At 41.7% G+C, this 16568-nt stretch overlaps 1 protein-coding gene across 44 annotated transcripts in view; it reads left to right on the forward strand.

Moving 5' to 3' along the window:
* The window catches only part of LOC109869197 (cold shock domain-containing protein E1), a 35381-nt gene extending 18894 nt beyond the window's left edge, over nt 1-16487 (forward strand). For 3 of the 44 annotated variants that reach the window (XM_020459155.2, XM_020459164.2, XM_031804375.1), the window contains 19 exons: nt 2264-2459; nt 2867-3033; nt 3742-3828; nt 3898-4016; nt 4147-4228; nt 7686-7814; nt 8108-8233; nt 8327-8566; nt 8812-8976; nt 10168-10338; nt 10651-10662; nt 11629-11736; nt 11885-12060; nt 12179-12291; nt 12407-12526; nt 12657-12835; nt 13039-13202; nt 14776-14908; nt 15012-16127. In XM_020459155.2, the coding sequence (XP_020314744.1) occupies nt 2264-2459; nt 2867-3033; nt 3742-3828; nt 3898-4016; nt 4147-4228; nt 7686-7814; nt 8108-8233; nt 8327-8566; nt 8812-8976; nt 10168-10338; nt 10651-10662; nt 11629-11736; nt 11885-12060; nt 12179-12291; nt 12407-12526; nt 12657-12835; nt 13039-13202; nt 14776-14908; nt 15012-15059 (2535 nt within the window). In that variant the 3' untranslated portion in view covers nt 15060-16127. Of the gene's footprint in view, nt 1-703; nt 863-2263; nt 2460-2866; nt 3034-3741; nt 3829-3897; nt 4017-4146; nt 4229-7685; nt 7815-8107; nt 8234-8326; nt 8567-8811; nt 8977-10167; nt 10339-10650; nt 10663-11628; nt 11737-11884; nt 12061-12178; nt 12292-12406; nt 12527-12656; nt 12836-13038; nt 13203-14775; nt 14909-15011 lie in introns of all 44 variants that reach the window. The other 41 variants (XM_031804365.1, XM_031804381.1, XM_031804383.1 and 38 more) reach the window with 30 other exon arrangements.
* Nucleotides 16488-16568: the final 81 nt, after the last annotated feature.

Genomic DNA, 16568 nt, shown 5'->3' on the forward strand with positions numbered 1-16568 from the left:
AATCACAGTGAATTGCTTACTTACAAGCCCTTAACACATTTTTTCTTAACTGCATTGTTGGCTAAGTAAAAAAAATAGATAAGTGAATTCAAATAATTAAAGAGCAGCAGTAATAAAATAATGACGTTCTGAGGAAATGGCAAGCATCTTTTAAACTGTCTGTTTGAGATACACATTTGAGGATGTGTTTTATTCGCCAAATAATACTTTGGCCACGAGTTTTGGACAAGTCAACAACATTATTTGGGCAGAATATTAACTTTAAAACGTGAGATTAACTGGACAGTTGCACTTTATTTCAGGAAATAATAATGATATAGCATTTCATGAGTTTCATTCCACTTCAGCAATTACAATATTACATGACCTCCTTCCTCTACCTTTTTGTTCCATCTGTCCATTCCTTCAAATATACTGAATGGCAAGTGCTTTTGTATTATTTTAGTTTGATGGGGATGCTAGGTCTCTGATAATTACTACATTTTTGTATGGGTTTCTCTTATGGAATTCTGATTCTCAGGGTCAGTATCGATCAGTGTTTTTATTTTCCTCTCACTTTTACAGTTAAAGAAAGCTTAAGAATATAACTTAGAACTAGAACACTGAGGTGTAATGGAATGAAATCTGAGCTCATGGTTAAAACCACAGCTCTAAGTATCTCTGAATTCCCAAAATCTTTTGACTCCCCTCCCCATCCAACCAGTGTGACCCAGCCCTGACCCCACTGTCGGATATGGAGAGAGTGCACTCTGAACCCCCTTTGGCACGTAATAATGCCTCTGCCACCTCTGTGGTGGCTATCCCCCGCTCGTTCTCGGTTTCCCACAAAAAACACAAGCGGACACCCCTGTATCGGAGATCAGTAAGTGGGCATGTTGTGTGGGCATCGCATCGGTTGCACCCACAGTGATGGACAGCCCTGTCTGCTCCTGTAGTCTCCTTTGGTGACGTTTGCTAACGGTTTGATTGTTTTGCAGTGGCTCTTGATGACTGATTCTTGCTGTGCTTTGAAGTCATATTGTAGCATCCCAATTCATCTTGACAATGTGCAAGTCAATGGAAGAAGGCAATGGTTTCTATAACCAACTGATTTTGCACGTATAATGTTCCTAACTTTGTCAATTTAGGGGTGCTTGTGGATTCAGTTGTGATTGTAAAAAATGGAGTGAATAGAAGTGCATGCTTCTCTTGAGCCAACTAGAAATGACTACCGTGTGGCCTTTATTTGTAGTGAATTAGGGTTGGATGGTATCCAGCTTTCCATACCTTCATACCGTGCCTGTGCCATCCTGGCATATATGGTGTTACCGCAAGGGGCTTTATAATTTTTTACATTTTTTTAAATGCCACTTCTGGTTACAAGTACTAAAGAATCCCCATAGAGAATGCTAATGAGAGCATTGCAAACATTTTGTACAGTTTCTGACCTAAATTATACAAGTAACTCAAACGTTACTACATTAGCAAACCAAATGCACAACTGCAGAGCATTTAGCACATTTTAGACAAGTTATAAGATATCTATCTGGTAAACATTTAGTTGTGAATTTCAATATGTAATTGGATCACCTGGCGCATGCTGCACGACAGTGAGTGACAATAGGCGCTGGTCTCTCGTGGTTGTGTGCTTGTAAACAAACACAGCGTGACTGGGGACAACCGTAAGATACATAATGTGACTGGTGAAATGAAGAACGCAATGTTCTTTTATCTCCTAACGTATTGCGCAAGTGGACTGCAGGTATTTACTTAAAAGTAACTACAAATATTCAAATGTTTTATATAAAATAAAATAAAATTGAAACAGTATTGAAAACCATCCCGTAGCTTTTTCCAAATACTGCGGTATAGGGTATATACAGTATACCTCCCAAGCCTATAGTGAATAGTTTTCATGTCGATTCAGACCAATCTGAGTTTGGCCAAATGTGCTTCCCCTGGAATTCACAAGATAGGGGAAGTGTCAGGTAACACCAGAAAGCTCTTTGGGTTAGTCTCTCCAAACTTTGGTTTAACCACCTGTCGGGAAGCACATTTTGGGTAGGGATTGGTCTTTGTAGATGTGTGTTCACTAAATGCATGTTTGGGTAAAATATGACCATTCTGTGTGTGTTTGAGTTTAATTTGTCAATTAATTGTTCTATCATACATTTACACAATCCCACTCATAAACTCACATCCGCTCTCAATCTTAAGAGCTGTGTTTTGACTGACCTTTTTGATTTGTTCAATGAGTAACATTCTCCGTTCTTGTTCTGTTTAGATGAGTTTTGACCCTGGCATGCTCCACAATGGGCACACTGCGTTTGCCAATGGCACAGCGGTGGGCATCAGGGAGACTGGCGTGGTGGAGAAGCTGCTCACCTCATACGGGTTCATCCAGTGCTCGGAGCGGCAGGCACGCCTCTTCTTTCACTGCTCCCAGTACAACGGCAACCTGCAGGAGCTCAAGATAGGAGGTGAGAGGCCAGGGCTTCTTCTAGTCATTTAGTAGTCCAGTCTCATCCACCAGCCTTCTACTAAACAACACAACTTTTAGGGGTGGTTTCCCCAGACACAGATTAAGCCTAATCCTGGACTAAAGTATTTAAATTAAATTCTCCTTTGAGTTTGTTTTTTAGTAAAGGACTATGCTTAATCTGTGTTTGGGAAACTGCTGCTTAATGTTTATCTGGTCAGAAATAAAACAAATCCCCCTAAGATATCCTGGGAGCTGAGTGGTGACAATTGATTTCTGCCTCTCTTCACAAGATACTGTGGGTAGCCTTTAAGTCGATGGAACTCCATGAATGTCCGGTCAGTATTTGGTGTGGCGCACACATTTTCTCAAAACCCGTTTCTCTTACATCTCTCTCTGCCTCTCCAGATGATGTGGAGTTTGAAGTGTCCTCAGACAGGCGTACTGGCAAGCCCATAGCAGTGAAGCTGCTTAAGATCAAACCAGAGGTGCTTCCAGAGGAGCGCATCTCGGGCCAGGTGGGGCCAGACTCGCACGCCTCTCCATTTACTGTGCTGCATGGTTATATTCATCCAGTTAAGGAACACCATTTTACTTTTGGTTCTGTTCTTGTCCGTGTCACCTCAATGTTGGTGTTTGTCAGTTGGGTTTATGTTCAAGCTCATTGTAAATCTTTGTTCATTTTTGTTCATTAATAGTTTCATAGATGCGTACATTCTTTATACTAAACCTTTCTCCCCGAGGATTTGAATCTAATTCTAAATCCACATTTGTCTTTCCATTATTTATGTTATTGTTAGTATCTCCGTTTGTCTGAAACACTAGGAATACCATCTGTTTCCATGGAGATTTACAATGGGCTTAACTTTCCTTGAAATACAATTTGTGTGGTGTTCAGGGGTGGAGGTGGGATTTGATGTTTAAACAAAATAGAAAATATAGAATTGTACATAGCATAAATCTTTATCCAGAAAGTCATTCAATCGAATAAGCTTGATTGGATGTAATATTTTGATATCCATTGAAGTCTTTTCTATTCGCCTTCTCTTCTATTTGGCTTCTCAAGCATTTCACATCATGCAGTAGTATCTACAGTACGTAGCCCTTTGCTTTCTTGATATACTTTTGAAAATCAACCAGTTTGTCTTTTCACTTACCTGATTATTTTAATGTATGCAATCTAATTAATTACAATGATTGTAGTTAGGTAATCGTGTTTGTCTGACTCACCCAAATGCCATTCTTAACCATCTCCTCCCCATGTGGTTCTTTCTGTCCGTTAGGTCGTCTCAGCGATTCCTACTCACCTGGATGGCAAGTCTGCTCCAGGGCAGGTGCCCACTGGCAGTGTGTGCTATGAGAGAAATGGGGTAAGACTGTCAAATGGCCTAAAGAAAGAAACTTGTCATGTCAAGGCTGGTAGTCAATGTAATGTAAAGTATGGATTCCTTCCCACGCAGGAGGTGTTTTACTTGACCTACACCCCAGACGACATAGAGGGCAACATGCACCTGGACACGGGAGACAAAGTCAGCTTCTACATGGAAACCAACAAGCAGTAAGTTGTTTTTCTTTAAGTGTCTTATTGTTTCCCAAACAAATTATCTTGAGTTTCACCATTTTTACAATGTTTGATTGCACAATACCTTAGCCCTTTCCTCATGCCTATCATCTTATGTGTGTTTCAGCACCGGTGCAGTCAGTGCACACAACATTGTCCTGGTTAAGAAGAAACAGATGAGGTGCCAGGGGGTTGTCTGTGCCACCAAGGTAAAGCCACACTACACTGTTGTGGATCCCTGGCTGGACATTGGCTAGTCTACCAGTGGCGGTTCTAGACCATTTCAACTGGGATGGCCAAGCTGGGGCCAGTTGTACTGTTAGAGAGGCCAGTTACATGAATGTTATTGTCGTCATATCCTTTTCTTCACTGCATTGCAGGCATTAGCAGGCAAAATACCATGTTCATAATCATTCAACAATTTATTTATCTCCATTATAATTTTCATTTGCATTACATATTCAGTATCAGGTTTTTGTGTTTTTTTTGGCAAAAAATATCAAATTCAACTAGACTCGAGGCCTTTGCCTCGAGTCTAGTTGAATAAATTGCTTGTGGACCTGAAGTTTTCACCAGCTTTAATGCAGAAAAACTCTGTTCACGAGAAGCAGTACTAACAGGGTTTGAAACAGCTATCTTGCACAGTTTAAAGAGCTCAAAGAAAACTTCTTTATAAGGCTCAATGAATAATGCCAGCTCTACTACACTGGAGGGTCTCTGCATGCCACTCTGTATTTTCCTTTCTAAAATTCTTCTGAACTGATGTAGTTCATGCCCCAAGTCCTCAATATTTGATTCATACATTCTAGCAAATGGAAACGGGGACTTCTCTTTGAGAAACACATCACTTGTAGGGTTTGGACTTTTTTTGGTCGTTTTGCAGGGGGGTGTATTGCAGTATCACATTGCTCAGCTGTGTTCAACACTTCATTCCATAGGTCATCAAAAAATGGCTCATTCCTGTAGTCATTCAGAGTTTGAACTAAGGCTTCAACTAAATCAACAGCCTTTGACAGGTCAAGTGATGAAGACTAGCATATCTGATGTAAATTTTGCTTCTCCAAACACTTTATGGAGTGTAACAAGGCACATAATGAATTGTAAATCCATCTGTGCAAGCAGACCTCGTGCCTCAACAGATCTGTCACCATTGTGTTTTTGGACTATGTCTTGTAGGTCTCGCTTAATGGCATGTAATCTATCCATAATAATATGTAAAGCCATATATTGAGATGCCCAGCGAGTGTCACTTAAGTCACTGAAGCTCTGTAGGTGCACCTTGGTACATCTCTTTTTGTATGCTAAGCCATTTTTGATGCACATAGTACCCGGATGTGAAGACGTAAAGTCTTTCTAGTAAGGAGAAGAACTGTCCGAGCTCAGGGACAGCTTTGACTGTATCCACTAAAACTACGTTTAGACGGTGTGCACTGCAGTGGATGTTTAAGGCTTTGCTTGTTCTTTAATGCGTGCCTGGACGCCTGAATGCGTGCCACTCATAAAGGAAGCACCGTCATATGCTTGGCCTACTAGGTTGTATTTGTATTCAAGACCATGACTTTCTAATATGTGTATGATTTTGTCAGTAAGCCCTGCTGCATCTAGTCGATCAGCCCATTCAAAGTGGAGAAAGCTCTCATGGACAGCTCCTCTGAAATAGTACCTGAGTACTAGAGATATCTGCTCCTTTTTTAAACATCTTTTGTTTCATCTGCCATTATGCTGAAGACCTCACTGTCTTTCACTTCTTCTATCATTTTTGTTCGAACCATGTCTGCCAATCAACTCAGAACCTCATTCTGAATCTCTTTGCTTTTATATTTTGCATTATGAATGGAAGTCAACCTTTTTTTCACAGTTGTGTCATGCTTAGCTATTGTTTCTAGGATTGCCATGGAGTTCCCTTTATTATCTTACTCTGCAGACTCATTGTGTCCTCTTTGCAATGTTTTTGTGTGGCTGTAAGTAATAGTACTTCTCCTATTGTTTTAGTCCCTATTTTCTTGAAGCTGTTTGTTGTGTTCCTTGTTTAGGGCATTTACCAGTGTTGCATTACTTTTTACAGCTTTCTGATAGTCTCTCCATATAATCATTGCTTGTTTGTGCTGCTCAGACCTCTTGCATGAATTGCAAATCCCCCCTCTTTGTAAGTTGCCTTCTTCCAGTTGTTAAAAGCCAATTGTGAATCAAATACAGTCTCTGAGACTTTAGGAGGGCTAAAATGCCTGCAGGACCAAACAGTCTGATTTTTAAAATTGTATTTTATTCAAGCCAGGGGTGGATATGGTGCCAGGTCGCCTTGAAGCTCCTCCTCCCGTCCCCATCAGAGTTCTTGGGTATATGGTCATCATTGGCTGTGCCAGTGGTTCCACCTGGGATTTGCTGATATCTGCCAAAGAAAAAAATATATATAATTAAAAATATCTATTTGGGTCATTTTAGATATACCGTTGCCATCAGGCAACTTCTGAAATCCATCGGATATCTATATTTCAAGCCCAATAGCATGTTAAATAAGAATTCATTTAAATCACAAACCAACTCATTTCTATACACCATATAAACTGACTAATGCACTGCTTAACAAGTAACCACAGATTTATTCAACATCACAAACCTGATGGTCCACTGCTTGTGGAAGCACGAGGCTCCTCTGTTGGTGTCTCACTCTCAGCCTATACCTCAGCCTCAGTCTCTCCATCTGTCTCACTTTCCTGCTCTATGCCTTCACTCTGTCTCTCTCCAATGGATAAGTCTTCCTGCTCTCTCTCTGCAGGCTCTCTGCTCTCTCCACACCTGAACCATCTGTCTCAATGTCGGCCTTGTATTTTCTTTGGAAGAAGGACATCATGTCCTTTCTCTTCATTTTGGTGAAAACTAAAGAGCAAAAGCAATGGGGACCACGCTTATTAATTCATTTACTTAAAATAACTGACTTGCTAGGTAACTACCCTTTTATGTCTAACCGTTTTACGTTACAATGCATTTACGGAGTGTGGTTTAAGTGGGGCGGCAGAGTAGCCTAGTGGTTAGAGCGTTGGACTAGTAACCGGAAGGTTGCAAGTTCAAACCCCCGAGCTGACAAGGTACAAACCTGTCGTTCTGCCCCTGAACAAGGCAGTTAACCCACTGTTCCTAGGCCGTCATTGAAAATACGAATTTGTTCTTAACTGACTTGCCTGGTTAAATAAAGGTCAAATAAAAGTAAAAACACTCAGCACCATGAGTTTGTTGATCATATATTTGATCCTTTTTCATACTGCCACAAAATAACAAACGGCCAGGTTAAGATAAGCTGATCTAACGTTACACTTCTGTAATGCATTTAATACAAATACAACATATTAACAATTTTCCACACCTCTATTTCCTTTGTGCTTGAACTTTAATATTCGTGCGGAATTTCTTACAACTTCTGAATAGAAAAAAACTTGCAGATGCATGTGGTACGATACTGTTGTGTTCCGCCTAAAGCTGTCCCTCTAGAAAATGTGTGGGTTAAATTAGTGTTCCGCGTTGCCACTGTCTAATACCGGATGTAAAAAAAAGAACGATAGCAAAAATGTTATGTAAAAATGACCCCCCCCCCCCCCCCCCCCCCCAGAACCGCTAGTGTAGTCTACGTGCCTGATTATGTTCTATAACCCCTTGTGTTGTGTCTGGCAGGAGGCCTTTGGGTTCATTGAGAGGGCTGATGTGGTGAAGGAGATCTTCTTCCACTACAGCGAGTTCAAGGGCGACCTGGAGGCCCTGCAGGCCGGCGACGACGTGGAGTTCACCATCAAAGAGAGAAACGTATGTGGCATCACATGGAACCGTTCTGGCAAAGTATAGAATATTAGGCCAGTATTGGATCATTGGAATCAAGTTGTTCTTAAGATGTTGGGGACTTGTCAAAGCAGGCTTAGGTTTAATGGCAGTCAATATGTCTCAATAGGAAAAGCCATTCAACAGAAATGATTCCTGCTTATGTATATGTTCTCTACACATATTGATGCCATAAGCCTGTAAAGATGCAAAATAATATCCTAATAGAGGAGGGAAAGCAACATTGAAGTAACTAAAGCATCTTGTTTTCTCTCATTTAGGGGAAAGAGGTGGCTACTGACGTGAGGCTGCTCGCCCAGGGGACAGTCATATTTGAGGACATCAGCATCGAGCAGTTTGAAGGCACTGTTATCAAGGTCATCCCTAAAGTTCCAACCAAGAACCAGGTCAGAAACTTAAACCATGCCTCTATGCTCATAAGTAACATCATATAGATTATTTTGATGAAAATCTTTTAAAATTGTTCCTCTCCATTTCAGAATGATCCACTACCAGGCCGCATCTGTGCCAGGATCAATTACACAGACAAGGAGCTCCTGTTTGGTGAGAAGGACACCAAGTCCAAGGTGACCCTGCTGGAAGGCGACCATGTGCAGTTCAACATTTCCACGGACCGTAGGGACAAGCTGGAGCGGGCCACCAACATCGACATCCTGCCTGATACCTTCCACTTCACCAAGGAGTCCCGTGAGATGGTAAGGACCCTGAGGAGATCCATGGTACGCCCTCTAGTTCATTTGAGGAAGCTTGTTTGTGGGGTTTTAATTGAATATGGCAACCTAGTTAAATTATCTGATGTTAGTCCATATTCCATACTGATGTGTAAATCCTACAAAATGCATGAGCAGAAACCTGGATTGGAACTTTTCAACATTGTATCTGCAGTGCACTGTCCTTTAAATGTTATGGAGTCTACAGCATCTCTGCTGTGGTAACGGCTCTCCCTCTCCTCTCTGTCCTATAGGGTGTGATCGCTGCCATGCGCGACGGCTTTGGCTTCATCAAGTGTGTGGACCGGGATGCCAGGATGTTCTTTCACTTTAGCGAGGTCCTGGAGGAAAGCCAGCTGCACATCTCTGACGAAGTCGAGTTCACCGTTGTGCCCGTGAGTCCAGGGAAAAAGTCCATGGTCCGTTTTTCAACATAAAAATGCTGTCTTTTAATTCCTTTACTCTCGCCTGCCCTCTTTCTGTCCATCTTCAGGGGTTGTGTTAGTGTTCCGAAATCTACATTTTCGAAATGGAGACCATACAAAAAATCTGCATTTTAAATAATTTCATCTTTGTTTTTATATTGAAAGTAGTGGATTTTTTATTTATTTTTCTTCTCTTCAATGGTGATCAGGGGCTTGCAACTATAGTTTTCCTTCACAGAAAAATTGTGCAACACATTTGGCAGAAAAAAAGAAGTGCAGCGCTATTTGGCTAGCAGTCAAACAAGTAAATGTAACTTACAATGAATAAGCTAAGTCTTTTATTTTACGATGCATGTCTGTTGATCATAGGAAATGTAGCCAGCTACATTCTTTCTAATGTTTTCGTTGAAGTTAATGTTGCATTTTACCAGAGACAAGTAGGCTTCAATGAGGAAAGTACAGGAGAAAAGTAACTACACATGAGTAAGTCTTCTGATATAATGCCCATTTGTGAATTCTCATCCAAGTGGAGAAGTGCAACTAAAGCACAAACGGAAGGATCTGTCAGAGTACCAAACGTGTACATGTACGCACAGCAGTGTTTTTAGAATTTTGGACCGTTGGCATTCATGCTTTTTGAATTCTCAACGCAGCGCTGCAACTGCCAACACATTCCAATGAATAGAGGGCGCTGGTTGGGAATTGTGGGGAATTGCGCATTCGGGCTTTGTCCCCGTGGCTGGTGGTCTTTGAGCCATGCATCTATGTCACAATGGGATGCTGGACTATTGTTTCCTAGTGTCTGTGGACTATGATTTACGCTTAAGTCTGTCGAGCAGAAATTACAATAAGAAGCATTTTAGATCTGTATTTACAAAACGCAGCAAGATATTTCTTCTATGCGTTTTATCTTTTTTGTTGTTGTGAAAAACACAGAATTCTGCTCTTCCAAGTGTGTTACTTTAGTAGGGAACTCTTGCTTTAGGAATGAACATGCAGTCAATTGTTTTAAATATTAAGAATTCTCACTCTTTGAACCCATTCAAATTTCCTAGGCACATTGTTCAAAATATATTTTGGTCTCTGGCTACCTCCACATTATAATCCAGACAATCTCAATGAGAGCTTTATCGAACACCATCAATAATTGAAAGGGGTGTTTTCTCCCTCCACTCTCCTGTGCAGGACATGCTGTCTGCCCAGAGGAACCACGCGGTGCGCATCAAGAAGCTGCCTAAAGGCACAGTGTCCTTCCATACCCAGTCTGAGCAGCGCTTTGTGGGCGTGGTGGAGAAGGAGGCCACGGCAGCCATCACCAACAACAAGAGCGCAAGCCCCAGCAAGGCCAAAGAGAAGGTACGAGAGCACCCAGGGCAGCACTAGAAAGCCCACAGCAACAATGTCAACTTTTGTCCCTTTTTTGTTTTGTCTTTATTCCCTGCCTGATTTTTCTTTTACATTTATTTCCCCGTTTCCCTCGCCTCCTAGTCTGATCAGTATTGAAATTGAAAACCTCTCCGAGACGAGACACACACACGCACACATACTTCCCATTGTGTTTGCACATTTTTCAGACCACCGATTTTTGATGACCCCTCTTTTAGTTCTAATTCTCCTCTTTGCTTTCTCCTTTCACCCTTTCCCCCTCATGCTACTTCTCTCCATTAGAAAAAAGACAAGGTAGGCGTTCGGTCTGCATGATGCCATCACCCTGATCAATGCTTTATTCATGCCAATACGCCCGTTCTATTGAATTGTTTTCCTACGGGGTTGACACAAACTGCGGCACAGTACTAACCACTAGTTTTGGATAAGTCTCCTCAAATTGGCTAGATCTAACATTGATTTGCCAGAGTTTTTACATGGCTACCGCGAGAAGCTCCCCTAGTTACCTTAAATTCACAATGATTTGTTTTTTACTTGCTCTTTTTCATATTTCGGCAGACATGCATAGTTGACATGTACGCTCAAATAGGTAGTCTGAATGTGTATATTTATCTTATTTCTCAAGGATAAAGTAGTAGACCACACCACTAACCTTTTCTATGTCCTGCTAAATGTCCTCCTCACCCAAGAGTTGACTGGCATGGTTTCAGTCCACTAATTAAACTTTAAATCAATTCCTCTTTAAAAACACTTCACTTTTGAAGTCATGCTATATGTTTTACTAGTTCCTAAGGAGATAGGACATTTAACACTTTGTACAAAGGTGTTGATTTCACACAGTTAAGGCTAATGCTAACCAAATACTGCCAGGGGTGCTTTGGAATGTGTGCCAGTCATCTGCACAATTAGCTTTTTAAGGACTTGCTACTGCTGTTCATCTGATATACTCCACAGCTTATATCAAAGATGCATTCCTCCCTTCCTCTGAAGTAATCACTGATCTGCACTGGCTTAGATGAATTTTATTTTTTTTTTTTCCCCTACCCATTTACTTTCACCTATCCAGCCTGTTCAGATCAGTAACACAAGAAAAATGCCAGGAATGGTGCCTTTTCCTCTGGAAGTATTTTAACATTTCCCAATGCTCAGAACCACAGTAGGGTGCTACAGTTCAATGCCTGAGTTCTGGAGAGAAGAGCATTAGCCAATCTTTGACTGGAACTGCCAGTCTAATCAGTTTGCTGGTGTGTCCCCCTGTAGGAAGCAGAAGAGGGAGTGATTTCTTATGAGGACTGTGGAGTGAAGCTGACTGTGTCGTACCATGTCAAAGATCTGGAGGGAGCTGCCCAGCCACAGGCAGGAGACAAGGTACTGAAAACCAGTTTACAAGTTAAACCAGTAAAACAAATCAACACTGGCTCAAATGTGCTTTGTCAAAATGGCAACGTACCAACCCCAAAAATACATCCTGCAGTTGGTTGTTTCTATTCGGTGTAAATCCAACCTTGTCTTTAAGGTGGAGTTCTCCATCAATGAGGTAAAGAGGACGGGCCAGCAGAGCGCGGTCACCATTAAGATCCTCAACCGCACAGTCAACACCAAAAGGCTGCTGGGATACATCGCCACGCTGAAAGACAACTTTGGGTTCATTGAGACGGCCAATCACGATCAAGAGATCTTCTTTCACTACAGGTACAACTATTCAAGACAGGCAAGCTACAGTGTAAAATAGGTTGGTTGTTGGCACATTAGATGTGTCTAAAAGGGGAGGTCCCACGTTTTTCATACTGCCTGTATCTCTCTGTACCAGTGAGCTGTGTGGAGACATGGAGAACCTGGAGCTGGGTGACACTGTGGAATACACCCTGTCCAAGGGCAAAGGAAACAAAGTCAGCGCTGAGAAGGTTATGAAGATGGCAGCAGGTAGGCAAGACAATGCTCTAGTCATTTGTTTGATTTTGCGCTACAGTACGCTCTATAGTGAAGCATTTCTATATTAGTTATCAGTGTCTATGCTAATGGTGTGCTGTTATTGCAGTGAATAGTGTGGGACAGGATGTTGGTGAGGCGGTGATGCTGGGGAAGGTGGTGCGCCCTCTGCGTAGTGTGGACCCGTCGCAGACAGAGTACCAGGGGCTCATCGAGCACTCAGAGGAAGGCGAGTCCCCACTGGCAGTGGAGGGTTATGTCCATCAATTCAATGTTTTTACTCCTGCACATACTCTACAATAACCAAATGGCTAAAATGACCATTCCTCTTATCCCACCTTGTCCCTCTAACCATTCAGAGGGCATGAAGGGCCAGAATTACTCATTTGGCATCATGGGCATGACAAACAAGGCAGACTGTCTGCAGAAAGGAGAGCTGGTGAAGTTTCAGCTGTGCACAGTGGCCCAGACAGGACAGAAGATGGCCTGCAACGTTGTCCCCCAACGCAAAGCCTTAGTGGAGTGTGTCAAGGACCAGGTATCTGATCATGATTGTTGAAACGGGTGCAGGCACACATGATTTAATTGCCTTTCAAAATAATACTTTATAGATGTATTTTTCAAGTTTGCTAAGGAAACCTAATATGAAGAAATAAGGACGTATTATTTTTGGACTTTCTTGGTGTGGCTACCCATGTTCAGTGCTATGCCTATTTAGTCTGTAATGTCTTGTCTCCCCAGTTTGGTTTCATCACATATGAAGTTGGTGAGAGTAAGAAGCTGTTTTTCCATGTCAAAGAGGTGCAGGATGGCTTGGAGCTCCAGACTGGGGATGAGGTGGAGTTCTCAGTCATTCTCAACCAACGCACAGGGAAATGTAGTGCCTGCAATGTGCGCAGAGTCAGGTAAAGACTGCAGGGGGGTGTACAAGTACCCATGAAGTGGGCTAAAATGTTTTGCTAAAATCGTTTTTTCCCCCCCTCAATCTATACACAATACCCGATAATGACAAAGGAAAAACAGGGTTTTAGAAATTTTAGCAAATGTATAAAAAACTGAAATCGCATAAGTATTCAGACCCTTTACTCTCTACTTTGTTGAAGCACCTTTGACAGAGATTACAGCCTTGAATCGTCTTGTGTATGACGTTACAAGCTTGGCAGATCTGTATTTGGGGAGTTTCTCCCATTTATTCTTTGCAGATCCTCTCAAGCTCTGTCATGTTGTATGGGGAGTGTTGCTGCACAGCTATTTTCAGGTCTCTCCAGGGATGTTCTGGCTGGGACATTCAGAGACTTGTCCCGAAGCCTTTTCTGCGTTGTCTTGGCTGTGTGCTTAGGGTCATTGTTCTGTTGGAAGGTGAACCTTCGCCACAATCTGACTAGTCTCCCAGTACCTGCTGCTGAAAAACATCCCCACAGAATGATGCAGCCACCACATGCTTCACTGTAGGGATGGTGCCAGGTTTCCTCCAGACGTGACGCTTGGCATTCAGGCCAAAGAGTTCAATCTTGGTTTCATCAGAACAGAGAATCTTGTTTCTCATGTTCTGACAGTCTTTAGGTGCCTTCTGGCAAACTCCAAGATTGCTGTCATGTGCCTTTTACTGAGGAGTGGCTTCCATCTGGCCACTACCATAAAGGCCTGATTGGTGGAGTTCTGCAGAGATGGTTGTTCTTCTGGAAGGTTCTCCCATCTCCACAGAGGAACTCTAGAGCTTTGTCAGTGACCGTCGGGTTCTTGGTTACCCCCCTTACCAAGGCCCTTCTACCCCGATTGCTTGACCTGGCAGCCTGCTAGGAAGAGTCTTGGTGGTACCTAACTTCTTCCATTTAAGAATAATGGAGGCCACTGTGTTCTTGGAGACCTTCAGTGTTGCAGAAATGTGTTGGTACCCTCCCCAGATCTGTGCCTCGACACAATCCTGTCTCAGAGCTCTACGGACAATTCCTTCGACCTCATGGCTTAGTTTTTGCTCTGACTTACACTGTCAACTGTGGGACCTTTATATAGACAGGTGTGTGCCTTTCCAAATAATTTCCAATCAATTACATTTACCATAGGTGGACTCCAATCAAGTTGTAGAAACATCTCAAGGATGATCAATGGAAACAGGATGCACCTGAGCTCAATTTCGAGTCTCATAGCAAAGTGTCTGAATACTTATGTAAATAAGATATTTCTGTTTTTTATTTTTTTATAAATTTGCAAACATTTCTAAAAACCTGTTTTTGCTTTGTCATTATGGGGTATTGTGTGTATACTTAGGGGGGGGAAACTACTTAATCAATTTTAGAATAAGGCTTGTAAGGTAAGTATGGAAAAAGTCAAGATGTCTTAATACTTTTCGATGGCACTGTAAATAAGTTAAATTTAACGTCTAGCCACCAGATTTACTAGTCATGTTTCATTTATGACCCAGTTATCCTAGACGGTATAGTGTTGGTTAAAAGCCATCTTGTTTCTCTACCCCCACAGTGAAGGGCCTAAACCGGTGGCAACCCCCCGTCCTGATCGTTTGGTCAACCGGCTCAAGAGCATCACCCTAGATGACTCTAGCGCCCCCCGCCTAGTCATTGTGAGACAGCCCCGTGGCCCTGACAACTCAAAGGTACACACATTTGGTAGCAAAATGCTGTATAATAGGTTCTGATTTATATTTAAGGTGTGTTAAGTGTGTTGCTTATAATGACCGGTCTTTGTTTTGTACCTAGGGCTTCAATGTGGAGCGGAAGACTCGTCAACCGGGTGTAATTGACTGAACAGTATATACCCCGTCTAAAATAGGTGGGCCCAGATTTAGAAATGTAATCCCAGAATGGAGGACAACAATGGAAAGGGAATTTTGCTGTCTTGCAGAAACATGCTCTTACACACATACATACTCTTGACAGGCACACAGAAATAAGCATGTGTAACACCTCTCCCTGTTCCATCACCTGCAATGGAACCCTCTCATTCCATTTGTTCCCTGCCACCCACATATGTACTTGATACGGTTTCATACTGCAGTATACATTGCAGGTTTCTCTTCTGAGTGTGTGTGTGATTGTTGTGCATAAGGTGTTTTAGAAATGGTAGAAGTTACAGAGGATTTGTTTTAAAGGGTTTCTGCTCCCCTTAAAATCAGAGTGCTGGTTGTGTGGCATTGTCTTGTCCTCATCTTTGCTGAATCTGCTTAAATGTCTGGAATTCTGCACCTGCAACCTGTTGTGTATGTGGATATGTGTGAGTGTGGGCATGTATTAGAGCTCACCTGCTTCTTCCATTTGCTCTCCCTCATTTAAGGAAACGAAATGATTCTCATTTGCCAATGGTTTCCACTATGCTTTCCTACAAAATGCATAAAGCAAAGTTTCCTTCATAAGGAGGATCCTGTTTTTCATATGTGTGGGCTAAAACACGGAGGCTATTTCTCTGCTCGGTTTTTTGAGCAGTTTTGAAACACTTTATCCAAGAGCTGGAGTGAAAGCATGGTGTGGTGTGATGTATGTGAATGTTTAAGTGACTATGATTAGGATTTACTTTGACAAATCTGGAGCATTTCAATACCTTTTCAGTATTCACACGCTCCATAAGCAATTTCCCCAGGTGCAGAATTCCTAATGGCATCTTATATCCAGCAGTTATTTTATACAATGTATTCTTTTTTTTTTGTTGCACATATTTCTTTTTTTGTTCCATTGAATCTCTATCTGCTAATTAATAAAATGAAGTAAAAAATAAGGTGCCTAAAAACTACAAAGAAAACAAAAAAATTAGATGTATCCTCTGACCCCAGCCAACCGCCAAAATATTAAGAACAATCTTGGGATGGCTTTTTTTTCTAGTAGAAATAATACTGGTCTGCATCCCAAATACCTGTGGGTGGAAATATACTGTATGTAATGTGTGCTTTTTTCTTAGTGAAAGATTAAAACATCACAATATAACAAAAATACATTTTACTTAAGTAAAAGAGGGGGAAAAGTTAAAGTATTAGAATTCATCTTAAGGATCAGGATATCTATTATTGTGCTTTAGTGGCATTGGTGGGTGATCTGTTGTGCCTGAATGCACATATGGGAGTTAGTCTAAATGAATTTAAACTGGCGATCACTGGGTTCCTCCTGAACTGCATAGAGGCTCTCCTATGTACTTTTGTTAATGGTCTTGAATGAAACAATTGAATTAAAGTTTTATGAAAATTACATATGGCGTTTGTCTTTATTTAAAAGAAAATCGAGGCAGTTGAATCTTTATTTCTTAATATATAGTTTGTAGAATGTATT

The sequence above is a fragment of the Oncorhynchus kisutch genome, linkage group LG24 (assembly GCF_002021735.2).
Source record: "Oncorhynchus kisutch isolate 150728-3 linkage group LG24, Okis_V2, whole genome shotgun sequence".
Classification (NCBI taxonomy): domain Eukaryota; kingdom Metazoa; phylum Chordata; class Actinopteri; order Salmoniformes; family Salmonidae; genus Oncorhynchus; species Oncorhynchus kisutch.